At 38.5% G+C, this 27,973-nt stretch overlaps 11 protein-coding genes across 11 annotated transcripts; 5 read left to right on the forward strand and 6 right to left on the reverse strand.

Annotated features, from left to right (window-relative positions):
- Positions 1 to 110: 110 nt before the first annotated feature.
- On the reverse strand, positions 111 to 1,039 carry LOC137167911 (hemoglobin embryonic subunit alpha-like). Its single transcript, XM_067570258.1, has 3 exons — positions 904 to 1,039; positions 609 to 816; positions 111 to 313 (listed from the first exon to the last, which is right to left on the reverse strand). Exons 1-3 carry the CDS (start codon positions 999 to 1,001, stop codon positions 185 to 187), a joined length of 435 nt encoding a protein of 144 aa, XP_067426359.1. The 5' UTR covers positions 1,002 to 1,039; the 3' UTR covers positions 111 to 184.
- A 1,152-nt stretch (positions 1,040 to 2,191) lies between these two features.
- LOC137168297 (hemoglobin subunit beta-2-like) lies at positions 2,192 to 3,104 on the forward strand. Its single transcript, XM_067570823.1, has 3 exons — positions 2,192 to 2,339; positions 2,557 to 2,779; positions 2,887 to 3,104. The coding sequence occupies exons 1-3, from the start codon at positions 2,248 to 2,250 to the stop codon at positions 3,013 to 3,015; spliced, it is 444 nt and encodes a 147-aa protein (XP_067426924.1). The 5' UTR covers positions 2,192 to 2,247; the 3' UTR covers positions 3,016 to 3,104.
- Positions 3,105 to 3,982: 878 nt separating this feature from the next.
- Positions 3,983 to 4,904, reverse strand: LOC137201083 (hemoglobin embryonic subunit alpha-like). The gene is made up of 3 exons (XM_067615959.1): positions 4,782 to 4,904; positions 4,487 to 4,694; positions 3,983 to 4,191 (listed from the first exon to the last, which is right to left on the reverse strand). Exons 1-3 carry the CDS (start codon positions 4,877 to 4,879, stop codon positions 4,063 to 4,065), a joined length of 435 nt encoding a protein of 144 aa, XP_067472060.1. The 5' UTR covers positions 4,880 to 4,904; the 3' UTR covers positions 3,983 to 4,062.
- A 1,172-nt stretch (positions 4,905 to 6,076) lies between these two features.
- LOC137168278 (hemoglobin subunit beta) lies at positions 6,077 to 6,980 on the forward strand. The gene is made up of 3 exons (XM_067570801.1): positions 6,077 to 6,216; positions 6,433 to 6,655; positions 6,763 to 6,980. Exons 1-3 carry the CDS (start codon positions 6,125 to 6,127, stop codon positions 6,889 to 6,891), a joined length of 444 nt encoding a protein of 147 aa, XP_067426902.1. The 5' UTR covers positions 6,077 to 6,124; the 3' UTR covers positions 6,892 to 6,980.
- An 874-nt stretch (positions 6,981 to 7,854) lies between these two features.
- On the reverse strand, positions 7,855 to 8,794 carry LOC137201172 (hemoglobin embryonic subunit alpha-like). Its single transcript, XM_067616088.1, has 3 exons — positions 8,658 to 8,794; positions 8,363 to 8,570; positions 7,855 to 8,068 (listed from the first exon to the last, which is right to left on the reverse strand). Exons 1-3 carry the CDS (start codon positions 8,753 to 8,755, stop codon positions 7,940 to 7,942), a joined length of 435 nt encoding a protein of 144 aa, XP_067472189.1. The 5' UTR covers positions 8,756 to 8,794; the 3' UTR covers positions 7,855 to 7,939.
- Positions 8,795 to 9,875: 1,081 nt separating this feature from the next.
- LOC137168256 (hemoglobin subunit beta) lies at positions 9,876 to 10,800 on the forward strand. Its single transcript, XM_067570779.1, has 3 exons — positions 9,876 to 10,037; positions 10,253 to 10,475; positions 10,583 to 10,800. The coding sequence occupies exons 1-3, from the start codon at positions 9,946 to 9,948 to the stop codon at positions 10,709 to 10,711; spliced, it is 444 nt and encodes a 147-aa protein (XP_067426880.1). The 5' UTR covers positions 9,876 to 9,945; the 3' UTR covers positions 10,712 to 10,800.
- A 950-nt stretch (positions 10,801 to 11,750) lies between these two features.
- Positions 11,751 to 12,692, reverse strand: LOC137201170 (hemoglobin embryonic subunit alpha-like). The gene is made up of 3 exons (XM_067616086.1): positions 12,554 to 12,692; positions 12,259 to 12,466; positions 11,751 to 11,961 (listed from the first exon to the last, which is right to left on the reverse strand). Exons 1-3 carry the CDS (start codon positions 12,649 to 12,651, stop codon positions 11,833 to 11,835), a joined length of 435 nt encoding a protein of 144 aa, XP_067472187.1. The 5' UTR covers positions 12,652 to 12,692; the 3' UTR covers positions 11,751 to 11,832.
- On the forward strand, positions 12,376 to 26,969 carry LOC137201175 (hemoglobin subunit beta-2-like). The gene is made up of 3 exons (XM_067616090.1): positions 12,376 to 12,486; positions 22,147 to 22,365; positions 26,710 to 26,969. The coding sequence occupies exons 2-3, from the start codon at positions 22,277 to 22,279 to the stop codon at positions 26,939 to 26,941; spliced, it is 321 nt and encodes a 106-aa protein (XP_067472191.1). The 5' UTR covers positions 12,376 to 12,486; positions 22,147 to 22,276; the 3' UTR covers positions 26,942 to 26,969.
- On the forward strand, positions 13,829 to 14,760 carry LOC137168301 (hemoglobin subunit beta-2). Its single transcript, XM_067570829.1, has 3 exons — positions 13,829 to 13,984; positions 14,213 to 14,435; positions 14,543 to 14,760. Exons 1-3 carry the CDS (start codon positions 13,893 to 13,895, stop codon positions 14,669 to 14,671), a joined length of 444 nt encoding a protein of 147 aa, XP_067426930.1. The 5' UTR covers positions 13,829 to 13,892; the 3' UTR covers positions 14,672 to 14,760.
- Positions 15,553 to 19,851, reverse strand: LOC137201173 (hemoglobin embryonic subunit alpha-like). Its single transcript, XM_067616089.1, has 4 exons — positions 19,766 to 19,851; positions 16,565 to 16,701; positions 16,272 to 16,479; positions 15,553 to 15,971 (listed from the first exon to the last, which is right to left on the reverse strand). The coding sequence occupies exons 2-4, from the start codon at positions 16,660 to 16,662 to the stop codon at positions 15,843 to 15,845; spliced, it is 435 nt and encodes a 144-aa protein (XP_067472190.1). The 5' UTR covers positions 16,663 to 16,701; positions 19,766 to 19,851; the 3' UTR covers positions 15,553 to 15,842.
- Positions 19,745 to 20,157, reverse strand: LOC137168303 (hemoglobin embryonic subunit alpha-like). Its single transcript, XM_067570831.1, has 2 exons — positions 20,080 to 20,157; positions 19,745 to 19,951 (listed from the first exon to the last, which is right to left on the reverse strand). Exons 1-2 carry the CDS (start codon positions 20,155 to 20,157, stop codon positions 19,745 to 19,747), a joined length of 285 nt encoding a protein of 94 aa, XP_067426932.1.
- Positions 26,970 to 27,973: the final 1,004 nt, after the last annotated feature.

A 27,973-nucleotide genomic window follows, 5' to 3' on the forward strand; every position in this document is an offset into this window, starting at 1 on the left:
TGAACTTTACCACTGTCCCCATTTTGAAATTCTACTAGTTTATTGTGCGGTTGAACAGACTGGAAACACAGTTGACTCGTGTTGTCTAAAATAATCACAAAGAAAAGATTTTTTTTAGTCATGCATTTATTAATTATTTGCAGAGTGAGCTCTTGCTGTAGTCTCTGTCTTCTACTCCAGCTGTTTATCTGTATTTCTCAGCCAGGGCCAGAGCCAGAGCAGCCAGGAACTTGTCCATAGCCACATGGACCTCAGGGGTGAAGTCGTCGGGGAACATGATGGCCATGACCACAAGGATGTTGTGGGAGGCAATCTGTGAAAAGATGATAATCACATAGATGTTATACATATGGAGTTTTTATCTCCCCATCCACACATCTGTCCCAGATGTTTGCTGTTACAGTTGTTGCTCATTCTGTACTCCATTCTTCATATGTACAGTATAGACCTAATTGAACAATGCAGCTTTATTTGAACGGAACAGAATTGTCTACACTTGTACATAAGGACATTATGTGCCTGTTAATGACAAATGAACCTGTCGCGAGACTTGAAACCAAAGTCTGAGAAACACACTACATCATGTATTGATGATTTTGAATCTGTACCTTGAAGTTGGCAGGGTCCACTCGCAGAGTGAAGGCATGCAGCTCACTGAGGCCGAGAAGACCTCCTTTCAGATCGTCGATCTTGGTCAGAGCATCAGCAACTCCAGCCATAATAGTTCTTCCGTGTTTCCTCACGTTGGCAGAGCCGGGGCTCAAGTCATTCCAGTGGGCGAAGTAAGTCTTGGTCTGCGGGTACACGGTCAGCATCCTGGGTAGAAAATTAAAAAGGTGAGTATGTAAATGAATCCATCAGTGTTGGAGCAGGTTACATCAGTCTGTTTTAAGTTATATTTACCTGGAGATGGCATCCATACCGATGTCGTCCGCCTTTGAAGATACCTTATCCCAGAAGGCCTTGACATTGGCTTTGTCCTTAGCAGTGAGACTGGTCATCTTGCCTGTTGGTTGAGTGTCGCTGAGTGCTTTGTAGCCCAAACAACGGGGGGTTTTTATGGTTAAAACAAAGCATGGACACACCCGAGACCACCTCCAAGATAGGCTGCAGAGGGCGTTTCCTGTTAGGTTGCAGCCCCCATGAGATAAACAAAAATCTTCATATGGTGGCCCCGGAGCCTCTTTGAATTACATCACTCAATCTAAAACACAGTAATCTACCTAATTATTTAAAATATATTGGACACATTCGGGACAGTCACGGTCTGTGAACAGCTACTGGCAAAAATGAGGGCAAAAATACCACCATATGAGCATATACATATTGATGATCCATATTGATAATGTGTATTATAATAATATGTATTATAATATATACATATTGATAATAAAATTTTGATTAAAATCTGAACACAGCTTTAACAGAGGATCATTTGACAATTTGATCCAAGTGAGACAGAAAACACCCTTGATGTTCTGCTTCATGTTGAAGTTGCATGAAGAAAAAAACTTGTAGACACTAATGTTCACACTGAAATGAATGAAATGGTGATTGCAATCAACAAACTGATGGCTGAGCGTTTCTGTTTACAATGAGCAGTGGGGAAATCAGAAAAAAGGACGGTACAGCTGATAGTGTCAAACTAGTATATGCTCCGAAATATTACGATCGCTGTCCAAGGTCCTGATCATGGAACCTGCTCGGTTTCTTTTGCTGTTATTGTGCAGTCTCTGGGTAACAAACTGGCATTTTGTTACTGTGTTCATCATATATGTGTGTACATCGTGCTGTGGCTCTGCCAACAACTATTTGTGATCATTTCAATTTACGCCTGTTTGACCAAAAGATAATGACACGAAGTGGAAATAAGCTTCAAGATACTTTGTAAACTTTTTTCTTTTACATCATTATTTCTTCTTTTCACATCAGGTATCTTTGCATTATCATTTAAATATAATTCATTTTGAGTCTGTGGGAGTTTGTATTGTTTTCCCTTGCTGAATAATGGGGCCTGTGGGGCTGCCGGGTATACTTTGTACCTCGAGCTATTTTTGTCTTTCTCAGGAACAATCGAAGTGGTGCAGATACTCTTATCATTGTCCTAAATCAGCACTTAACCGGCCCACTGTCATCCAGTCACATGCTTCTGGGAGGGGAGCAGGATTGCTTTAAAAGGTGTATGTGGTGCATCTGGTGAAACACAGCATCTACTGAACCGCACAGGACAACCTAGACGTCAGCAAAATGGTCGAGTGGACAGACTTCGAGCGCGCCACCATCCAGGACATCTTCGCCAAGATGGACTATGAGTCTGTGGGCCCTGCAGCTCTTGCCAGGTGAGGTGTACTTGTTATTTTACATCAACAAGAGTGTACTGACGTAATCTTTATGACACCCTAAAAAAGACACTATTTAAGGATCAGGATTTATGTTTTGGATGCACTTTGTCAGAACACAACGTGTCCCAAAGAATCACAAATGTTTTTTTTTTTCTTTTTTTGTGCTAAAAAAATTCTCAATCTTAAACACTTCTGTTCTTTAATATTTTTTCAGGTGTCTGGTCGTGTACCCCTGGTGCCAGAGGTATTTCGGCAACTTTGGAAACCTCTACAACGCCGAAGCCATCAAGGGAAACCCGATGATTGCAAAACATGGAACAACTATCCTCCACGGTCTGGACCGGGCTGTGAAGAACATGGACAACATCAAGGAAACTTATGCCGAGCTGAGCGTGCTGCACTCCGAGAAACTGCACGTGGACCCTGATAATTTCAAGGTAATGAGTTATGGAACCGCTGTGACTATTATTATAGATATTCAATAATCATTCCAAAAACAGCTCACCCTTCATGTTGTTGATGTTTTCTGCTTGTTATGTTGCAGCTGCTGGCTGACTGCCTGACCATTGTGGTTGCTAGCAAGATGGGCAATGACTTCACTGCGCAGGTCCAAGAAGTTTTCCAGAAGTTCCTGGCTGTGGTTGTGAGCTCCCTGGGAAGGCAGTACCACTAAAGAGCTGCAACAGAGGACCATCACATGATGACAGGCTCTTTGTTTTTATCATGTCTCAAAGTCAAATAAAAGAATAAGCACATTCAAAACGTTGTTTGTCTGTAATTATGAACGAAACAGATTATATCACCATGAAATTTAACAGGCTATCTGAGAAAATAATGATAAAAAAAAAGTGACCTTCGGACACAAAAAGCCACGAAAAAGATGTTCAAATGTTAAATTGATAGTCCACGTGCATTTCATGAGAGCAGCCTATTTTTAACTCGGCCTTCTTCTGGAGTTCAATTTACATCACTGAATGTCAACTACCATCACCCAATCTAGTTTTAAAACTAGGACTAAATAACGTAACATTTCATTTAATGATAATAACAATAAAAACGATAATGATAATAGTTTTGTTGCTGTTGATATTGTCATTGTTATTGTTCTTATGTTTTTTGTATAACATCATATATTGCATCGAACTGTGACTTCAAATGTCTTTACATTTAATTATTATATATTAAATATAATTATTTTGATTGTTTATGTCCATGTATTACTAATTAACTCTTCTGTTTCTCCACGACATTCCTGAATTAAAGGAATTTTGGTAACACTTTATAATGAATGTACAAATCATGTATTTAACTAAAATGCATTAATTAATGCAGGATTTGACATGAACTCCTGATGCTCAGCATTAACAAATGATCATGTAACTATGACTTTACCCGATTACTTTACATTTAATTGTTAATTAATTAATATTAATTGACAGTTACTTCATACATTGACAGTTTTTATACCCACAATTACTGTGAGTTTAAGATTAAAGCATGATACAACCAGATCATGTAAAACTTTGGGAAAGTATATGAACTTTACCACTGTCCCCATTTTGAAATTCTACTAGTTTATTGTGCGGTTGAACAGACTGGAAACACAGTTGACTCGTGTTGTCTAAAATAATCACAAAGAAAAGATTTTTTTTAGTCATGCATTTATTAATTATTTGCAGAGTGAGCTCTTGCTGTAGTCTCTGTCTTCTACTCCAGCTGTTTATCTGTATTTCTCAGCCAGGGCCAGAGCCAGAGCAGCCAGGAACTTGTCCATAGCCACATGGACCTCAGGGGTGAAGTCGTCGGGGAACATGATGGCCATGACCACAAGGATGTTGTGGGAGGCAATCTGTGAAAAGATGATAATCACATAGATGTTATACATATGGAGTTTTTATCTCCCCATCCACACATCTGTCCCAGATGTTTGCTGTTACAGTTGTTGCTCATTCTGTACTCCATTCTTCATATGTACAGTATAGACCTAATTGAACAATGCAGCTTTATTTGAACGGAACAGAATTGTCTACACTTGTACATAAGGACATTATGTGCCTGTTAATGACAAATGAACCTGTCGCGAGACTTGAAACCAAAGTCTGAGAAACACACTACATCATGTATTGATGATTTTGAATCTGTACCTTGAAGTTGGCAGGGTCCACTCGCAGAGTGAAGGCATGCAGCTCACTGAGGCCGAGAAGACCTCCTTTCAGATCGTCGATCTTGGTCAGAGCATCAGCAACTCCAGCCATAATAGTTCTTCCGTGTTTCCTCACGTTGGCAGAGCCGGAGCTCAAGTCATTCCAGTGGGCGAAGTAAGTCTTGGTCTGCGGGTACACGGTCAGCATCCTGGGTAGAAAATTAAAAAGGTGAGTATGTAAATGAATCCATCAGTGTTGGAGCAGGTTACATCAGTCTGTTTTAAGTTATATTTACCTGGAGATGGCATCCATACCGATGTCGTCCGCCTTTGAAGATACCTTATCCCAGAAGGCCTTGACATTGGCTTTGTCCTTAGCAGTGAGACTGGTCATCTTGCCTGTTGGTTGAGTGTCGCTTAGTGCTTTGTAGCCCAAACAACGGGGGGTTTTATGGTTAAAACAAAGCATGGACACACCCGAGACCACCTCCAAGATAGGCTGCAGAGGGCGTTTCCTGTTAGGTTGCAGCCCCCATGAGATAAACAAAAATCTTCATATGGTGGCCCCACAGCCTTTTTAAATTAAATCACTCAATCTAAAACACAGCAATCTACCTAATTATTTAAATTATATTGGACACACTCGGGCAAGTCACAGGCTATGAGCAGCTACTGGCACAAATAAGGGGAAATAATACCAGTATATGAGCATACACCTATTGATAATACATATTGATAATATGTATTATAATAATATGTATTATAATATATACATATTAATATTAAAATTATGATTAAAATCTGAAGACAGCTTCAAAGAGACCATTTGACAATTTGATCCAAGTGACACAGAAAACACCCTTGATGTGCTGCTTTATATTGAAGTTGCATGAAGAAAAAAAACTTGTAGACACTATTGTTCACACTGAAATGAATGAAATGGTGATTGCAATCAACAAACTGATGGCTGAGCGTTTCTGTTTACAATGAGCAGTGGGGAAATCAGAAAAAAGGACGGTACAGCTGACAGTGTCAAACTAGTATATGCTCCGAAATATTACGGTCGCTGTCCAAGGTCCTGATCATGGAACCTGCTCGGTTTCTTTTGCTGTTATTGTGCAGTCTCTGGGTAACAAACTGGCATTTTGTTACTGTGTTCATCATATATGTGTGTATATCGTGCTGTGGCTCTGCCAACAACTATTTGTGATCATTTCAATTTACGCCTGTTTGACCAAAAGATAATGACACGAAGTGGAAATAAGCTTCAAGCTACTTTGTAAACTTTTTTCTTTTACATCATTATTTCTTCTTTTCACATCGGGTATCTTTGCATTATCATTTAAATATAATTCATTTTGAGTCTGTGGGAGTTTGTATTGTTTTCCCTTGCTGAATAATGGGGCCTGTGGGGCTGCCGGGTATACTTTGTACCTCGAGCTATTTTTGTCTTTCTCAGGAACAATCGAAGTGGTGCAGATACTCTTATCATTGTCCTAAATCAGCACTTGACCGGCCCACTGTCATCCAGTCACATGCTTCTGGGAGGGGAGCAGGATTGCTTTAAAAGGTGTATGTGGTGCATCTGGTGAAACACAGCATCTACTGAACCGCACAGGACAATCTAGACGTCAGCAAAATGGTCGAGTGGACAGACTTCGAGCGCGCCACCATCCAGGACATCTTCGCCAAGATGGACTATGAGTCTGTGGGCCCTGCAGCTCTTGCCAGGTGAGGTGTACTTGTTATTTTACATCAACAAGAGTGTACTGACGTAATCTTTATGACACCCTAAAAAAGACACTATTTAAGGATCAGGATTTATGTTTTGGATGCACTTTGTCAGAACACAACGTGTCCCAAAGAATCACAAATGTTTTTTTTTTCTTTTTTTGTGCTACAAATGATCTCAATCTTAAACACTTGTGTTCTTTAATATTTTTTCAGGTGTCTGGTCGTCTACCCCTGGTGCCAGAGGTATTTCGGCAACTTTGGAAACCTCTACAACGCCGCCGCCATCAAGGGAAACCCGATGATTGCAAAACATGGAACAACTATCCTCCACGGTCTGGACCGGGCTGTGAAGAACATGGACAACATCAAGGAAACTTATGCCGAGCTGAGCGTGCTGCACTCCGAGAAACTGCACGTGGACCCTGATAATTTCAAGGTAATGAGTTATGGAACCGCTGTGACTATTATTATAGATATTCAATAATCTTTCCAAAAACAGCTCAGCCTTCATGTTGTTGATGTTTTCTGCTTGTTGTGTTGCAGCTGCTGGCTGACTGCCTGACCATTGTGGTTGCTAGCAAGATGGGCAATGACTTCACTGCGCAGGTCCAAGAAGTTTTCCAGAAGTTCCTGGCTGTGGTTGTGAGCTCCCTGGGAAGGCAGTACCATTAAAGAGCTGCAACAGAGGACCATCACATGATGACAGGCTCTTTGTTTTTATCATGTCTCAAAGTCAAATAAAAGAATAAGCACATTCAAAACGATGTTTGTCTGTAATTATGAACGAAACAGAATATATGACCATGAAATTTAACAGGGTATCTGAGAAAATAATGATAACAAAAAAAGTGACCTTCGGACACAAAAAGCCACGAAAAAGATGTTCAAATGTTAAATTGATAGTCCACGTGCATTTCATGAGAGCAGCCTATTTTTAACTTGGCCTTCTTCTGGAGTTTAATTTACATCACTGAATGTCAACTACCATCACCCAATCTAGTTTTAAAACTAGGACTAAATAACGTAATATTTCATTTAATGATAATAACAATAAAAACGATAATGATAATAGTTTTGTTGCTGTTGATATTGTCATTGTTATTGTTCTTATGTTTTTTGTATAACAGCATATATTGCATCTAACTGTAACTTCAAATGTCTTTACATTTAATTATTATATATTAAATATAATTATTTAGATTGTTTATGTCCATGTATTACTAATTAACTCTTCTGTTTCTCCACGACATTCCTGAATTAAAGGAATTTTGGTAACACTTTATAATGAATGTACAAATCATGTATTTAACTAAAATGCATTAATTAATGCAGGATTTGACATGAACTCCTGATGCTCAGCATTAACAAATGATCATGTAACTATGACTTTACCCGATTACTTTACATTTAATTGTTAATTAATTAATATTAATTGACAGTTACTTCATACTTTGACAGTTTTTATACCCACAATTACTGTGAGTTTAAGATTAAAGCATGATACAACCAGATCATGTAAAACTTTGGGAAGGTATATGAACTTTACCACTGTCCCCATTTTGAAATTCTACTAGTTTATTGTGCGGTTGAACAGACTGGAAACACAGTTGACTCGTGTTGTCTAAAATAATCACAAAGAAAAGATTTTTTTTAGTCATGCATTTATTAATTATTTGCAGAGTGAGCTCTTGCTGCAGTCTCCGTCTTCTACTCCAGCTGTTTATCTGTATTTCTCAGCCAGGGCGAGAGCCAGAGCAGCCAGGAACTTGTCCATAGCCACATGGACCTCAGGGGTGAAGTCGTCGGGGAACATGATGGCCATGACCACAAGGATGTTGTGGGAGGCAATCTGTGAAAAGATGATAATCACATAGATGTTATACATATGGAGTTTTTATCTCCCCATCCACACATCTGTCCCAGATGTTTGCTGTTACAGTTGTTGCTCATTCTGTACTCCATTCTTCATATGTACAGTATAGACCTAATTGAACAATGCAGTTTTATTTGAACGGAACAGAATTATCTACACGGTACACAAGGACATTATGTGCCTGTTAATGACAAATGAACCTGTCGCGAGACTTGAAACCAAAGTCTGAGAAACACACTACATCATGTATTGATGATTTTGAATCTGTACCTTGAAGTTGGCAGGGTCCACTCGCAGAGTGAAGGCATGCAGCTCACTGAGGCCGAGAAGACCTCCTTTCAGATCGTCAATCTTGGTCAGAGCATCAGCAACTCCAGCCATAATAGTTCTTCCGTGTTTCCTCACGTTGGCAGAGCCGGGGCTCAAGTCATTCCAGTGGGCGAAGTAAGTCTTGGTCTGCGGGTACACGGTCAGCATCCTGGGTAGAAAATTAAAAAGGTGAGTATGTAAATGAATCCATCAGTGTTGGAGCAGGTTACATCAGTCTGTTTTAAGTTATATTTACCTGGAGATGGCATCCATACCGATGTCGTCCGCCTTTGAAGATACCTTATCCCAGAAGGCCTTGACATTGGCTTTGTCCTTAGCAGTGAGACTGGTCATCTTGCCTGTTGGTTGAGTGTCGCTGAGTGCTTTGTAGCCCAAACAACGGGGGGTTTTTATGGTTAAAACAAAGCATGGACACACCCGAGACCACCTCCAAGATAGGCTGCAGAGGGCGTTTCCTGTTAGGTTGCAGCCCCCATGAGATAAACAAAAATCTTCATATGGTGGCCCCGGAGCCTCTTTGAATTACATCACTCAATCTAAAACACAGTAATCTACCTAATTATTTAAAATATATTGGACACACTCGGGACAGTCACGGTCTGTGAACAGCTACTGGCAAAAATACCACCATATGAGCATATACATATTGATGATCCATACTGATAATGTGTATTATAATAATATGTATCATAATATATACATATTAATATTAAAATTATGATTAAAATCTGAGCACAGCTTCAAAGAGACCATTTGACAATTTGATCCAAGTGAGACAGAAAACACCCTTGATGTGCTGCTTTATATTGAAGTTGCATGAAGAAAAAAAAACTTGTAGTCACTATTGTTCACACTGAAATGAATGAAATGGTGATTGCAATCAACAAACTGATGGCTGAGCGTTTCTGTTTTCAATGAGCAGTGTGGAAATCAGAAAAAAGGACGGTATCGCTGACAGCATCAAAGGTCCTGATCATGGAACCTGCTCGGTTTCTTTTGCTGTTATTGTGCAGTCTCTGGGTAACAAGCTGGCATTTTGTTACTGTGCTCATCATGTATGTGTGTATATCAGGCTGTGGCTCTGCCTACAATTTGTGATCATTTCAATTTACGCATGTTTGACCAAAAGATAATGACACGAAGTGGAAATAAGCTTCAAGATACTTTGTAAACTTTTTTCTTTTACATCATTATTTCTTCTTATCACATTAGGTGTCTTTGCATTATTATTTATATATAATTCATTTTGAGTATGTGGGAGTTTGTATTGTTTTGCCTTGTTGAATAGTGGGGCCTGTGGGGCTGCCGGGTATACCTTGTACCTCAAGCTATTTTTGTCTTTCTCAGGAACAATCGAAGTCGTGCAGATACCCTTATCATTGTCCTAAATCAGCACTTGACCGGCCCACTGTCATCCAGTCACATGCTTCTGGGAGGGGAGCAGGATTGCTTTAAAAGGGGCATCTGGTGCCGGGAAGCAAAGCATCTACTGATCCGCACAGGACAATCTAGACGTCAGCAAAATGGTCGAGTGGACAGACTTCGAGCGCGCCACCATCCAGGACATCTTCGCCAAGATGGACTATGAGTCTGTGGGCCCTGCAGCTCTTGCCAGGTGAGGTGTACTTGTTATTTTGCATCAACAGGAGTGTACTGACGTAATCTTTATGACACCCTAAACAAGACACTATTTAAGGATCAGGATTTATGTTTTGGATGCACTTTGTCAGAACACAACGTGTCCCAAAGAATCACAAATGTTTTTTTTTTCTTTTTTGTGCTACAAATGATCTCAATCTTAAACACTTGTGATCTTTAATATTTTTTCAGGTGTCTGGTCGTCTACCCCTGGTGCCAGAGGTATTTCGGCAACTTTGGAAACCTCTACAACGCCGCCGCCATCAAGGGAAACCCGATGATTGCAAAACATGGAACAACTATCCTCCACGGTCTGGACCGGGCTGTGAAGAACATGGACAACATCAAGGAAACTTATGCCGAGCTGAGCGTGCTGCACTCCGAGAAACTGCACGTGGACCCTGATAATTTCAAGGTAATGAGTTATGGAACCGCTGTGACTATTATTATAGATGATCAATAATCATTCCAAAAACAGCCCAGCCTTCATGTTGTTGATGTTTTCTGCTTGTTGTGTTGCAGCTGCTGGCTGACTGCCTGACCATTGTGGTTGCTAGCAAGATGGGCAATGACTTCACTGCGCAGGTCCAAGAAGTTTTCCAGAAGTTCCTGGCTGTGGTTGTGAGCTCCCTGGGAAGGCAGTACCACTAAAGAGCTGCAACAGAGGACCATCACATGATGACAGGCTCTTTGTTTGTATCATGTCTCAAAGTCAAATAAAAGAATAAGCATATTCAAAACGTTTGTCTGTAATTATGCACAAAACAGATTATATCACCATGAAAATTTAACAGGCTATCTGAGAAAATAGTGACAACAGAAAGTGACCTTTGGACACAAAAAGGGACAAAAACGATGATAAAATGTTAAATTCATAGTCCATATGCATATCATGGGAGCAGCCTGTTTTTAACTCGGCCTTCTGCTGGAGTTTAATTTACATCACTGAATGTCAACTACCATCACCCAATCTAGCGTTAAAACTAGGACTTAATAACGTATAATTTCATTTAATGATAACAACAATAAAAACGACAATGAGTATTGTTTTGTTGTCGTTAATGTTATCAGTGTTATTCTGTTTTGGTTTTTTGTATAATAGCCCATATTGCATCTAACTGTGACTTTAAATGTCTTTACATGTAATTATTATATATTAAATATAATTATTTAGATTATTTATGTACATGCAATACTAATTACCTCTTCTTCTGTTTTACCACGATATTCCTGAATTAATGTAATTTTGGTAACACTTTCCTATCAATGTACAAATCATATATTTAAATAAAATGCATTGATGAATGCAGGATGTTTAATTAATTAATTGACAGTTGCTTCATACATTGACAATTTTTATACCCACAATAATTGTGAGTTTCAGATTAAAGCATGATACAACCTGATCATGTAAAACTTTGGGAAAATATATGAACTATACGCATTTATACTGTTGGGATATTCAGATGACAGCATTGCATTTGTGGTTTCGCATGTTATGCTAAATATTTCCACATAAGGAAGACATTTGTAGATTTAATTAAATAAAGCAAATTAGTTTTGTTTCTAAAACTTTGGGGAAATACATGAACTTTACGATTGTCCCCATTTTGAAATTCTGTTAGTTTATTGTCCCGTTTAACAGACTGGAAACACAGTTTACTCCTGATGTCTAAAATAATCACAAAAGTTTTTTTTTTTTTAATTCATGCATTTATTTATTATTTGCAGAGTGAGCTCTTGCTGCAGTCTCCGTCTTCTACTCCAGCTGTTTATCTGTATTTCTCAGCCAGGGCCAGAGCCAGAGCAGCCAGGAACTTGTCCATAGCCACATGGACCTCAGGGGTGAAGTCGTCGGGGAACATGATGGCCAGGACCACAAGGATGTTGTGGGAGGCAATCTGTGAAAAGATGATAATCATATAGATGTGAGATATATGGAGTTTTTTTTATCTCCCCATCCACACATCTGTCCCAGATGTTTGCTGTTACAGTTGTTGCTCATGCTGTACTCCATTCTTCATATGTACAGTATAGACCTAATTGAACAATGCAGGTTTATCTGAACGGAACAGAATTATCTACACGGTACACAAGGACATTATGTGCCTGTTAATGACAAATGAACCTGTTGCGAGACTTGAAACCAAAGTCTGAGAAACACACTACATCATGTATTGATGATTTTTAATTTGCACCTTGAAGTTGGCAGGGTCCACTCGCAGAGTGAAGGCATGCAGCTCACTGAGGCCGAGAAGACCTCCTTTCAGATCGTCGATCTTGGTCAGAGCATCAGCAACTCCAGCCATGATAGTTCTTCCGTGCTTCCTCACGTTGGGAGATCCGGGGCTCAAGTCCTTCCAGTGGGCGAAGTAAGTCTTGGTCTGCGGGTAGACGATCAACATCCTGGGTAGAAAATTAAAAAGGTGAGTATGTAAATGAATCCATCAGTGTTGGAGCAGGTTACATCAGTCTGTTTTAAGTTATATTTACCTGGAGATGGCATCCATACCGATTTCGTCCGCCTTTGAAGACACCTTATCCCAGAAAGCCTTGACATTGGCTTTGTCCTTAGCAGTGAGACTGGTCATCTTGCCTGTTGGTTGAATGTCACTGAGTGCTTTGTAGCCCAAACAATGGGGGGTTTTTATAGTTAAAACAAAGCATGGACACACCCGAGACCACCTCCAAGATAGGCTGCAGAGGGCGTTTCCTGTTAGGTTGCAGCCCCCATGAGATAAACAAAAATCTTCATATGGTGGCCCCAGAACCTCTTTAAATTACATCACTCAATCTAAAACACAGCAATCTACCTAATTATTTAAAATATATTGGACACACTCGGGCAAGTCACGGGCTATGAGCAGCTACTGGCACAAATAAGGGGAAATAATACCAGTATATGAGCATACACCTATTGATAATACATATTGATAATATGTATTATAATAATATGTATTATAATATATACATATTAATATTAAAATTATGATTAAAATCTGAAGACAGCTTCAAAGAGACCATTTGACAATTTGATCCAAGTGACACAGAAAACACCCTTGATGTGCTGCTTTATATTGAAGTTGCATGAAGAAAAAAACTTGTAGACACTATTGTTCACACTGAAATGAATGAAATGGTGATTGCAATCAACAAACTGATGTCTGAGCGTTTCTGTTTACAATGAGCAGTGTTGAAATCAGAAAAAGGACGGTATAGCTGACAGTGTCAAACTAGTATATGCCCCGAAATATTACGATCGCTGTCCAAGGTCCTGATCATGGAACCTGCTCGGTTTCTTTTGCTGTTATTGTGCAGTCTCTGGGTAACAAACTGTCATTTTGTTACTGTGTTCATCATGTATGTGTGTATATCAGGCTGTGGCTCTGCCAACAGCTATTTGTGATCATTTAAATTTACGCCTGTTTGAACAAAAGATAATGACACAAAGGGTTTCAGGACACATAAGTTTCAGGATATCTTGTAAAAATTTCTTTTACATCATTATTTCTTCTTAACATACTGGGTTTCTGTGCATTATTATTTGAATATGAATGATTGTGAGTCTGAAGGAGTTTGTATTGTTCTGCCCTGTTGAATGGTGGGGCCCTGTGGGGCGGTATACTTTGTACCTCGAGCTATTTTTGTCTTTCTCAAGAACAATCTAAGTGGTGCAGATACTCTTATCATTGTTGTAATGCAGTACTTGGCTGGCCCCCGCCTTCCGATCACATGCTTCTGGAAGGGGAGCAGGGTTTCTTTAAAAGGGGCATCTGGTGCCGGGTAGCACAGCATCTACTGATCCGCACAGGACAATCTAGACGTCAGCAAAATGGTCGAGTGGACAGACTTCGAGCGCGCCACCATCCAGGACATCTTCGCCAAGATGGACTATGAGTCTGTGGGCCCTGCAGCTCTTGCCAGGTGAGGTGTACTTGTTATTTTGCAATAACAAGAGTGTACTGACGTAATCTTTATGACAACCTAAACAAGACACTATTTAAGGATCAGGATTCATGTTTTGGATGCACTTTGTCACAACGCAGTGTGTCTCAAAGAATCACAAATGTTTTTTTTGTTTTGTTTTTTTGCTGTTTTTTGCGCCACAAATGATCTCAATCTTAAACACTTGGGTTTTTAATATTTTTTCAGGTGTCTGGTCGTCTACCCCTGGTGCCAGAGGTATTTCGGCAACTTTGGAAACCTCTACAACGCCGAAGCCATCAAGGGAAACCCGATGATTGCAAAACATGGAACAACTATTCTCCACGGACTGGACCGGGCTGTGAAGAACATGGACAACATCAAGGAAACTTATGCCGAGCTGAGCGTGCTGCACTCCGAGAAACTGCACGTGGACCCTGATAATTTCAAGGTAATGAGTTATGGAACCGCTGTGACTATTATTATAGATATTCAATAATCATTCCAAAAACAGCCCAGCCTTCATGTTGTTGATGTTTTCTGCTTGTTGTGTTGCAGCTGCTGGCTGACTGCCTGACCATTGTGGTTGCTAGCAAGATGGGCAATGACTTCACTGCGCAGGTCCAAGAAGCTTTCCAGAAGTTCCTGGCGGTGGTTGTGAGCTCCCTGGGAAGGCAGTACCACTAAAGAGCTGCAACCGAGGACCATCACATGCTGACAGGCTCTTTGTTTTTATCATGTCTCAAAGTCAAATAAAAGAATAAGCATATTCAAAATGTTGTTCGTCTGTAATTATGAACAAAACAGATTACATCACCATGAAAATATAACAGGCGATGTAAGAAAATAATGATAAAAATGTGACCTTTAGATACAGAAAGGGACAAAAGCGATGATAAAATGTTAAAGTGATAATCCATGTGCATATCATGAGAGCAGCATGTTTTCAACTCGACATTCTGCTAGTCGAGTGATGCAAGTACCATCACCCCATCTAGTTTTAAAACTAGGACTTAGTAATGTATCATTTAATTCAATAATTATATCAATATTATCAATAGTATTAAACGATAATACGGTAATGGTAATAGTTTTGTTTTTCTAACAATATTACTGCCCTTATGTTTTGATTTATTGCATAACGGCCCATATATGACGTGTGTGTGTGTGCATGCATGCATGTATATATATATATATATATATATATATATATATATATATGTGTGTGTGTGTGTGTGTGTGTGTGTGTGTGTGTGTGTGTGTGTGTGTGTGTGTGTGTGTGAATTGGGTAACACTTTATAATGAGAGTATAAATACTGCTGAAATGTATGATTAATGCAGGATGTATCATGAACTCCTGATGCTCAGCATTAACCAATGATCAAGTCACTATGACTTTACGTGATTAGTTTACACTTAATAGAGAGTTAATTCACAGTTAATACACAGATTAGTTGACAATTTTTATTTATCTATTTATTTAAATTCTGTTAGTTTATTGTACTGTTGAACAGACTGGAAACTCAGTTGACTCGCGATGTCTAAAATAATCACAAAGAAAACCGATATTTGTTTTTTTTAATGAATTTATTTATTATTTTGATTTGTAGATGTAATTAATTAAAACAAATTAGTTTTATTTCCTAAAACTTCGGGGAAATATATGAACTTTACGACTGTCCCCAATTTGCAATTCTGCTAATTTATTGTGCTGTTGAACAGACTGGAAACACGGTTGACTCGTGTTTTCTAAAATAATCACAAAGAAAGCCAATGTTATTTTTGTTTTTTTTAATGTATTTATTTATTATTTGCAGAGTGAGCTCTTGCTGCAGTCTCCGTCTTCTACTCCAGCTGTTTATCTGTATTTCTCAGCCAGGGCCAGAGCCAGAGCAGCCAGGAACTTGTCCATAGCCACATGGACCTCAGGGGTGAAGTCAACGGGGAACATGATGGCCAGGACCACAAGGATGTTGTGGGAGATGATCTGTGAAAAGAGAATAATGTCAAAGATGTTGGCTTATGCTTACACTGAGTTTTAGCTCCCCATCTCCACATCTGTCCCAGATGTTTGCTGTTACAGTTGTTGCTCATTCTGTACTCCATTCTTCATATATACAGTATAGACCTATTTGAACAATGCAGATTTATCTGAATGGGACAGAATTATCTACACGGTACACAAGGACATGTGTCTGTTAATGACATGACATGAACCTGTTGCGAGTCTTGAGGCCAAAGTTTGAGAAACACACTACATCATGTTTTAATCAGGTTGAATCTTCACCTTGAAGTTGGCAGGGTCCACTCGCAGAGTGAAGGCATGCAGCTCACTGAGGGTGAGAAGACCTCCTTTCAGATCGTCGATCTTGGTCACAGCATCAGCAACTCCAGCCATCACAGTTTTTCCGTGCTTCTTCACGGGGGCAGAGCCAGGACTCAAGTCATTCCAGTGGGAGAAGTAAGTCTTGGTCTGCGGGTACACGACCAGCATCCTGGGTAGACAATTTAAAAAGGTGAGTATGTAAATGAACCCATCAATGGTGGAGCGCGTTACAGCCAGTTTTAAGTCATATTTACCTGGACAGCGCATCCGCGCCGATGTCATCAGCCTGAGGAGCAATTTTAGCCCAGAAGGCCTTGACATTGGCCTTGTCCTTAGCGGTGAGACTGGTCATCTTGCCTTAGTTGATTGAGTGTCGCTAAATGCTTTGAAGCTGAAACAGTGGGGGGATTTTATAGTTAAAGCTCAGCATGGACACACCCGGGACCACCTCCAAGATAGGCTGCAGAGGGCGTTTCATGTTAGGTTGCAGCTTCCATGAGATAAACAAAAATGTTGTTTCTTTGAATTACATCACTCAGTCTTACATTGACACGATCTTTTCAAATCACCTGCATTTAAATTATTATTATTATTATTATTATTATTATTATTATTATTATTATTATTATTATTATATGAATCATTGTGAGTCTGAGGACCTTTGTATTATATTACATTGGGGCTGTATGATATACTTTCTAGCCAAGACTACAGTATTTTTGTCTCTTTCAGAAACAGTCTAAGCCTTGCATATACATCCTTCTCTTATCACTGTTACAAATCAGCACTTGGCCATTTCACCGCCGAGCCAATCACATGCTTTTATGAGCGGATCATTGTTGCTTTAAACACTCACAGTATTCAGCGAAAATTCCCCCTGGCGGCCCCAAGAGGCATTTTCCTCATAGCGCACCATTGTAAAATCGATATATGTAAAACTGTTGACTGGACACATCCAACTGCAAACAAGGCTTTATTGTTTTGTTCTCTGTTATATGATGTTGTTTATATGATGTTTACCTCAAGAAAACGTTGTTGTTTCACATATATATCATATATTATCAATATAGCATCATATATTTTCAGTGTTCTTTGCCTTAGATCATCATGGGTTACTTCAAGATTAAATGTTTAGCTCAGAATATCATAGTATGGTACTTGAGATCATCATTACTCACAACTGCATTGTAGGCTTTAGCCAGATGTTGAGTTCAGGACATCATGGTGTTGTTTGTTTGAGACTATCATGACTAGTTACACAGCCTGGTCGCCAGAATAAACTACAGACACGTTGAATATCTAGGTTTCAACACGTGTAATACCTGACATATTAACAATTCAACAATACATATCATATCAACATTTCTAGATTACGTATCATATCAATATTTCTAAAGTGACGTAGTTCACATGAGATCTATATGAGCGGTCTTTCTTATCAGGAGGAGGAGGGGTCGGTGGATGGTTAGGAAGTTTGTCCGCTTCCCGTTTCAACCAACAAAACCGGTGTTTTTAGTAAGAGGTCGGGACATTTGCAGTAGTTCTAATTTTTTTTTTTTAAATTTGAACCCAAACCATGATTTTTCCCTAATCCTAACCAAGTGAGTTTTGTGCCTAAAACTAACCAGACCTTAATCACAGCGTTGTCACATCATAAAACATCATTATTCAACTGATAATGGCTAACATTGAAACGTAGAAATTTTACGTATCCGTGGTTTGCAGACACGTACAATGCCAACGTTTTGTTCTGGCGACTGGGTTGCAAGGAAACACCTGGGGTCTCCCTCATGTTTCTGTTTGAATCAATTAGCCTATGTTTGATTGTAAATTTAACAGCATGACATTATGATATTTTTTTGTTTAGAATCATAATAGATTCTGCTCTATGATTGGATGCTGAGGCCACAACTTGTAGTGTTATTTGGTTGAGATCATAGTGGGTTTCTCATTGCACTGTAAGCTTGTATTAAGCTCTTGATAACATATCATTATTTACTTGCGATTATCGTGAATTTCTTTACATAGTGTCGACTTAGATTTTGAGCTTCCAATAACGTAGTGCTCTTTACTTTATATTTAAATGTAGTCATTTAGCTGACGCTTTCATCCAAAGCGACTTACAATTTTGTACTATAAGTCCTAGTAGGGTAAATACTTCCAGTAGTCGGCAATAAGTGATACTGTTCGTCTAACAGTGCCAGATACAGTGCCTTGCTTGGAGCGCATAAGAAGCATAGACAGTAATAAGATACAGTTTAAAGGTCTATTATTAAGGTTATTAGGGCGTCTTTATTAAGGTTATCCTGCCTTTTCTATTATTATATAAATGTTGAGCTAACAATGTATGTATTGCTTTCTTGAGATTATCATGGATTTTTATCTCTTTACATCATTTACATCATATTTTTTTTTAGCCAAATTGTTTGTTTTTCTTTACTTTTTAGGTTTTGTCCACCACAACCTGGAGGAATTTATAAATACAACTGTATACAAAGAGGAGAGATTACAAGGAAACAACGAAAAGACAGATTTAGCAGTCCATGTTCTGGAAAATTATTCTGATGCTTATGAATTCATTCAAGATAGGCTCACCACTATTAACACCTCAAAAGATGCAAATGTTATGAGTATGAATTTTGCAAGTCTGCAAGTTTAGAAAGATGGATATTTCTTGTTTACTTGCAAGCGCTCTGGGGCATGCACACCTCAAAGTCAAGGCCAAAGGAGGTAAAGTCTATGTTTCCTTCAAAAAGAAGACAGACTGGCTTAACATCTAAATATTACTCTCGGATTGTTTCAATTTGAGTCAGAAAGATAGCAATGTGCATCAGTTTTGGCTGGTAGCAACCTTGCTAACTGTTAGCTCACCTTTGAAAGCTAATGTTAGCTTAATTCCATGGCAGAAAAATGCTAATCTAAAAAGCAAATATGCATTTTATAATATCTCATAATAATAAAGCTGTAGTTGCAGACTAGCAGTAGTAAACTAATAAGTAAATCTGAAAACTTTAAATTGGATGTAGCATCTCCTAATTTAATTTGCGCCTCTTTGCCGTTTTTCCCTCCTTTTTTTCTTCAATTTAAGTTTTGTAGGCATTAGCAACAGGGCTCGCTGTGATAGCATCACAAAAGTTGACTGGCTGAGGCAGTTGTTGTCCCAGGGCTATCATACAAAATGTTGGTCCCAGGACAACAACCACTTGGCAAAATTAGGACCCACCCACACATCTGTCCCATATTATTGCATTTGCATTTGCGCTTCCATATTTCATAATTCTAATGCGACATGCATGACCCTTACTTGTCAGATGTCAAGTTTATTTTAATTGAACTGCATAGTGCAGCATCAGTACCGTTTTGCTAATGAAAAATGAACACTGTAGTTGTAAGTCTTGAAAGGACCACAATTTGAGAAAAAAAAATCACACTGATCACAGGCTTTGACTCAGTACCTTGAAGTTGGCAGGGTCCACTCGCAGAGTGAGGGCATGCAGCTCACTGAGGCTGAGAAGACCTCCTTTCAGATCGTCGATCTTGGTCAGAGCATCAGCAACTCTAGCCATAATAGTTCTTCCGTACTTCCTCACGTTGGCAGATCCGGGACTCAAGTCCTTCAAGTGGACGAAGTAAGTCTTGGTCTGCGAGTACACGGTTAGCATCCCGGGTAGAAAATTAAAAAAGGGAGTATGTAAATGAATCCATCAGTGTTGGAGCAGGTTACATCAGTCTGTTTTAAGTTATATCTACCTGGAGATAGCATCCATACCGATGTCGTCCGCCTTGAAGACACCTTATCCCAGAAGGCCTTGACATTGGCTTTGTCCTTAGCAGTGAGACTGGTCATCTTGCCTGTTGGTTGAGTGTCACTGAGTGCTTTGTAGCGCAAACAATGGGGGGGTTTTATAGTTAAAACAAAGCATGGACACACCCGAGACCACCTCCAAGATAGGCTGCAGAGGGCGTTTCCTGTTAGGTTGCAGCCCCCATGAGATAAAAATCTTCTTATGGTGGCCCCGGAGCCTCTTTGAATTACATCACTCAATCTAAAACACAGCAATCAACCTAATTATTTAACATATATTTTTGACGTAGATATGGACACACTTGGGACAGTCATGGGCTGTGAGCAGCTACTGGCACAAATAAGGGCAATAATACCACTATATAAGCATATACATAATATGTGATATAATAGTATGTATTATAATATAAACATATTAATAATAAAATAATGATTAAAATCTGAAGACAGTTTTCACATGGGACCATTAGACAATTTGATCCAAGTGACACAGAAAACACCATTGATGTGCTGCTTCATGTTGAAGTTGCATGAAGAAATAAAAACTTGTAGTCGTACTGAACTGAATGAAATGGTGATTGCAATCAGCAAACTGATGGCTGAGCGTTTCCGTTTACAATGAGCAGTGTGGAAATCAGTAAAAGGACGATACAGCTGACAGTGTCAAACTAATATTTCCACCGAAAAATTACGATGATCCTGATCATGGAACCTGCTCGGTTTCTATTGTGTAGTCTCTGGGTAACAAACTGTCACTGTGTTCATTATGTATTTGTATATTTCAGACTGTGGCTCTGCCAACAATTTTAAGCCTGTTTGACCAAAGGATAATGACACGAAGTGGAAATAAGCTTCAAGATACTTTGTAAACTTTTTTCTTTCACATCATTATTTCTTCTTAACACACTGGGTTTCTGGGCATAATTTGAATATGAATCATTGTGAGTCTGGGGGAGTTTGTATTGTTTTGCCTTCTTGAATGGTGGGGCCCTGTGGGGCTGCGGTGTATATTTTGTATCTCAAGCTATTTTTGTCTTTCTCAGGAACAATCTAAGTCGTGCAGATACCCTTATCACTGTCTTAAATCAGCAGTTGACTGGCCCACTGTCCAGTCACATGCCTCTGGGAGGGGAGTGGGGTTGCTTTAAAAGGTGTATCTGGTTCCTGGAAGCAAAGCATCTACTGATCCGCACAGGACAATCAGCAAAATGGTCGAGAGGACAGACTTCGAGCGCGCCACCATCCAGGACATCCTCGCCAAGATGAACTATGAGGTCGCGGGCCCTGCAGCTCCTGCCAGGTGAGGTGTAATAATAAAATTGTGATTAAAATCTGAACACAGCTTTGACGGAGGATCATTTGACAATTTGATCCAAGTGACATAGAAAACACCCTTGATGTGCTGCTTTATGTTGAAGTTGCATGAAGGAATAACAACTTGTAGTCACTAATGTTCACACTGAACTGAAGGAAATGGTGATTGCAATCAGCATGACTGAGCTTTTATGTTTACAATGAGCAGTGTGGAAATCAGAAAAAAGGACGGTACAGCTGACAGTGTCAAACTAGTATTTGCACCGCAATTTTACGATCGCTGTCCAAGGTCCTGATCATGGAACCTGCTCGGTTTCTTATGCTATTATTGTGCAGTCTCTGGGTAACAAACTGGCATTTTGTTACTGTGTTCATCATCATGTATGTGTGTATATCAGGCTGTAGCTCTGCCAACAATTTGTGATCATTTAAATTTACGCCTGTTTGACCAAAAGATAGTGACACAAAGGTGAAATAAGCTTCAGGATATCCTGTAAAAATTATTTTACATCGTTATTTCTTCTTAATACACTGGGTTTCTATGTATTATTATTTGAATATGAATCATTGTGAGTCTGAAGGAGTATGTATTATTTTGCCTTGTTGAATGGTGGGCCCCTGTCGGGCTCCGGGGTATACTTTGTACCTCAAGCTATTCTTGTCTTTCTCAGGAACAATCGAAGTGGTGCAGATACCCTTATCATTGTCTAAAATCAGCAGTTGACCGGCCCACTGTCATCCAGTCACATGCTTCTGGGAGGGGAGCAGGGTTGCTTTAAAAGGGGAATCTAGTGCCGGGAAGCAAAGCATCTACTGAGGCGCTCAGGACAATCTAGACGTCAGCAAAATGGTCGAGTGGACAGACTTCGAGCGCGCCACCATCCAGGACATCTTCTCCAAGATGTATGAGGTCGTGGGCCCTGCAGCTCTTGCCAGGTGAGGTGTATTTGTTATTTTGCATTAACAAGAGTGTACAACACAACACACCTCAGACAATCACATTTTTTTTTTTTGGCACAAATGATCTCAATCTTAAACACTCGTGTTTTTAATGTTTTTTCAGGTGCCTGGTCGTGAGGTGTACTTGTTATTTGGTAACACTTTATAATACAGCCCGCGTTTTACAGTGTAACTTCCCATCACTTAACATGTAATTTCCCAGAACTTCCGTTGTAACTTCCTCGTATGAATCCGTACATATAAAATACTTAACGGTTCTCACTGATACTTAAATGTAGGTAAAGCAGAAGAAAACAAACCAACGAGAAACAAGGGAGTAACAATTGGGGATTTAGAGTGTAACTCCCCGACATTTACCGTGTAACTTCTTCGTATGAATCAGTACATATGTATATGGGTAATGTGCAATAAAATCAAATGTTTCTGCCCTTTGCTCATGGCAATTAGGGCAATCATTTTTTATGCATGTGTGTTTGGCACGCAAGCTCCACCCACACTCCAGAGATTCATTATCCTTATGTCTTCTACCTCATTGTCTAAATTTGAACAAGTCGAGAAATGGGTCTATACCTTTAAGAACTAGCTCCTAGCAGCCATGTTGGTCCAGCACTGCAGTAGCTCAGGACAGGCAAACTTACCTCTCTGAAATGCACAGCTATTGAAAGCTTGTATTGTCATCTGAGGATGAAAAAATAACAATACAGTAATGTTCTCCCAGTCTTACTCTGTAAATATAGACTACTTACTCTGTTAATACATGGTAACAACAGAGAGCAGGCAGGATTATTAAATTCACACTGTTCCCCAGTCCTTACGCTGTAAGTACAGACTACTTACTCTGTAAATACATGGTAACAACAGGGAATGAGCTGGATTATTTCAATTCACACTGTTCCTCAGTCCTCACTCTGTAAATACAGACTACTTACTCTATAACTACATAGTAACAACAGGGGGTGAGCTGGATTATGTAGTTCACAGTGTTCTTCTGGTCTTACTCTGTAAGTACATGGTAACAACAAGGTTCTGGCTGGATTTTGTTCTCCCTTCCTTACTTAGCTGTTTGGTTCTGTTACCTTTCATGTCACAAACTAACAACATGCAACATGTCATTAACAACACACCAGATCAACATTTTGAACAGACAATAAGAAAACATTATTGAACATGATTAAGCAGAATGTTTCATTTATAACTTTTTAACTATATAAACTACTATTATACAATATAAATATTCTATATAAATTGTACTATATACAACTTAAACAACAAAAACTATATATAAAACTATATATAAAACTAAAACAATAAAAATAACTCTTAACTAATCTATCAAAATGTAGTTATAAAATGATTAAGTCTAGTAAAAAAACCAACAACAACAAGAACAAAACAGGAAGCTATGTTTAAATTGTAAATGTAAAAAACCAACAACAACAACAAAAAACAGGTACTTTGTTCTTATGGTCTACATCGCCACTTTAGTGGGAGGAGTTCATCACTTCTTTGCAGTCTTTTTTAAAATTTTGTTCTTCATGTCACGGCAGGAGTCAACAAATCCCTTAAAATGCAATGCGAAATCTTTTAGGGTTGTCCCTTCAGTGTAGGTGGGGACACCAAAGTGTTCCCTTACTGATGCTATATCCGTCTGTAATCACTGTAAATATTGAAGTATATTACAGTATAGTGAAGTCTAAAACACACAAGCACACAATTGTTACATAACAGCATTCATTACATTACCCCTAACCCCCACCCACACAACTAAAAATGGTAGTTACAAATTATTTTGATATTACGTAATTTGTAGTAGTGAATAACAGTTTAAAAAACAAGCATGATGGCACCACAAATACAGGTATAACATTTTCACATGCAGTGCACTGTACCTTGGCAACGATGCTTGTCAGAGCCATCATTGTTTTGTCCACATGGTCCATGGTTTCAAGGCCTGGGACACACGGAGATTGATTTTGTTTTTAAATTTGATCTTTATGTTTTTCAGGACATACACATACCTGTGTGACCTGTTCAGGTGTAGTCAAGTTTTATATTTCTTTCCCGTACTTGTTAGGTGTTAAGTAATAAACAGTACTGTGCTCTAGGTTTAATACACAATACAATCTATAACTCACTGTACTGTAAATGCAAAACACACATTAATTCCTAAAGTAGAGTAAAGATGAGAGTATTTTTACAACTTAAACATATTTTCCTGTTTTGTTCTTGTTGGGTTTTTCTTTTTACTAAACATAATCATTTTATAACTACATCTTTGATAGATTAGTTAAGATAGATAGATTAGTTAAGAGTTGTTTTGTTGTTTTAGTTTTATATATAGTTTTTGTTGTTTAAGTTGTATGTAGTACAATTTATATAAAATATTTATATTGTATAATAGTAGTTTATATAGTTAAAAAGTTATAAATGAAACATATTCTATTTAATCATGTTCAATAATGTTTTCTTATTGTCTGTTCAAAATGTTGGTCTGGTGTGTTGTTAATGACATGTTGCATGTTGTTTTTTTCTTTTTTTAAACTGAATTTAATGTGCTGATACTATTGACATCAATGCTGACATTAAATTCAAGATACTTGACTTCTTTGTGGTGTTACAAGAAAAATGTGGCCCAGTTTTTAAAGCAATGAACTAAAACCGAAGCTCCATGTCAAATTGACTGTTTCCAATAAAACTTTTTTTTGTAAATTTTACTGTGAACTGTCATAATGAATCAAAAATGCAAAGAAAAGTTCTGATCAAAGCTGCCATTCTAGTTGAATTATGTTAACACAGCATATCATCAAGGCTTTTACACAGCTTTACTTATTTACAATATACTGTATTCAGTATGAGCACTGTGAAAAAATATATGCTTTGCATATCCTGAACTTTTCTCATAGAAAAAAATGCTTCTTCAGTGCAGGGCCTCTGAAATGACACCACCTTTAAATGTAGTCCGTTTGTCTGAAACACTTTCCAAATCCTTAGCTTGGGAAATTCAGCTCAAAGGAGTTAACCTGTTGTAGGTTATTGGAGTTGTGCCCCAGGGCCTGATGAGTCAGTGGATTGAGGTACCGGCTTTTGTCCTCGCTAAGTGACTCTTCACAAGTCTCAACAGGTGGCTCAGTCGAAGTGTGACTGGAATCGGGTGTGTTCAAGGAACAGGAAGAGACTCATGATGTTTTCTCATTGTCTGTTCAAAATGTTGGTCTGGTGTGTTGTTAATGACATGTTGCATGTTGTTAGTTTGTGACATGAAAGGTAACAGAACCAAACAGCTAAGTAAGGAAGGGAGAACAAAATCCAGCTGGCACGCTGTTGTTACCATGTACTTACAGAGTAGGACCAAGAGAACATTGTGAACGACATAATCCAGCCCTCCTCCTGTTGTTACTATGGAGTTACAGAGTAAGTAGTCTGTATTTACAGAGTAAGGACTGGGGAACAGTGTGAACTTAATAATCCTGCCTGCTCTCTGCTGTTACCATGTATTTACAGAGTAAGTACTCTGTATTTACAGAGTAAGACTGGGATAACAGCACATACCTTGTGGTTTCTGTGTAATTAAAGAATAAAATCATGTTTCATAACTACCTGTGTACCTTATTATTGTGTAATTAAAGATGTACTATGTATATGATTACATTACTGTTACTATTTTTTATCCTCGGATGACAATACAAGCTTTCCATAGCTGTGCATTTCAGAGAGGTAAGTTTGCCTGTTCTGAGCTGCTGCAGTTCTGGACCAACATGGCTGCTAGGAGCTAGTTCTTAAAGGTACAGACCCATTTCTCGACTTATTCAAATTTAGACAATGAGGTAGAAGACACAAGGATAATGAATCTCTGGAGTGTGGGTGGAGCTTGCCTGCCAAACACGCATGCATAAAAAATGATTGTCCTAACTGCCATGAGCAAAGGGCAGACACATTTGATTTTATTGCACGTTATCCATATACATATGTACTGATTCATACGAGGAAGTTACACCATAAGTTCCGGGAAGTTACACAGTAAATGTCTGGGAGTTACACTCTAAATTCCCAATTGTTACTCCCTTGTTTCTCGTTGTTTTGTTTTCTTCTGCTGTGCCTACATTTAAGTACCAGTAAGAAACGGTAAGTATTTTATATATACGGATTCATACGAGGATGTTACACCGTAAGTTACGGGAAATTACATGTTAAGTGATGGGAAGTTACACTGTAAAACGCGGGCTGTATTATAAAGTGTTAACTCAATGTTTCTTTTCTGGCACAAATGATCTCAATCTTTAACACTTGTTGTCTTTTTCTTTTTTGGTGCCTGGTCGTCAGCAACGTTGGAAACCTCTACAACGCCACCGTCATCATGTCAAAGCCGATGATTGCAAATCATGGAAAAACTATCCTCCGTGGTCTGGACCAGGCTGTGAAGAACATGGACAACATCAAGGCCACTTATGCTGAGCTGAGCGTGCTGCACTCCGAGAAACTGCACGTGGACCCTGATAATTTCAAGGTAATGAGTTATGGAACCGCTGTGACTATTATTATAGATTTTCAATAATCATTCCAAAAACAGCCCAGCCTTCATGTTGTCACATCACATCACAGGCTGATAGGCTCTTTGTTTTTTTTTATCATGTCTATAAAAGCAAATAAGAGAATAAACATATTTAAAACGTTGTTTGTCTGTAATTATGAACAAAACAGATTATATCACCATGAAAATGCAGGAGCCCATCTGAGGAAATAGTACTAACCAAAAAGTGATCTTTGGACACAAAAGATGATAAAATGTTAAAATGATAGTCCATATGCATATTATGGGAGCAGCCTGTTTTTAACTCGCCCTTCTGCTGGAGTTTAAGTCACAACATCACTGAATGTCAACTACCATCACCCTATTTAGTTTTAAAAGTAGGACTTAGAAACGCATCATTTCATTTAATGATAATAGCAATTAACAAAAAAAAAAAAACCCCGATTAATATTGAAATTGTTATTGTTCTTGTGTTTTTTTTTTCTATAAAGGCATTATTGCATCCAACTGTGACTTTAAATGTGTTTAAATGTAATTATTGTATATTAAATGTAATTATTTACATTATTTATAAACATGCAATACTAATTGCCTCCTCTTCTGTTTTACCACGATATTTCTGAATTAATGTAATTTTGGTAACACTTTATAATGAAAGTACAAATCATATATTTAACTAAAATACATTAATTAATGCAGGATGTAACAAGAACTCCTGTTGCATTAACAAATGATCAAGTAACTATGACTTTACGTGATTAGTTTATATTTAATAGTCAATTAATGAATATTAATTGAAAGTTACTTCATACGTTGACAGATTTTATAAACACAGTTAGTGTGAGTTTAAGATTAAAGCATGATACAACCTGATCATGTAAAACTTTGGGAAAATATATGAACTTTACGTATCTATATTATTGGGATATTCAGATGAAAGCATGGCATTGGCGGTTATGCATACTATACTAAATATTTCCACATAAGGAAGACATTTGTAGATGTAATTAGTTAAAACAAATAAGTTTTGTTTTTTTAAACTTCTGGGAAATATAT

The sequence above is a fragment of the Thunnus thynnus genome, chromosome 17 (genome assembly GCF_963924715.1).
Source record: "Thunnus thynnus chromosome 17, fThuThy2.1, whole genome shotgun sequence".
Lineage (NCBI taxonomy): Eukaryota > Metazoa > Chordata > Actinopteri > Scombriformes > Scombridae > Thunnus > Thunnus thynnus.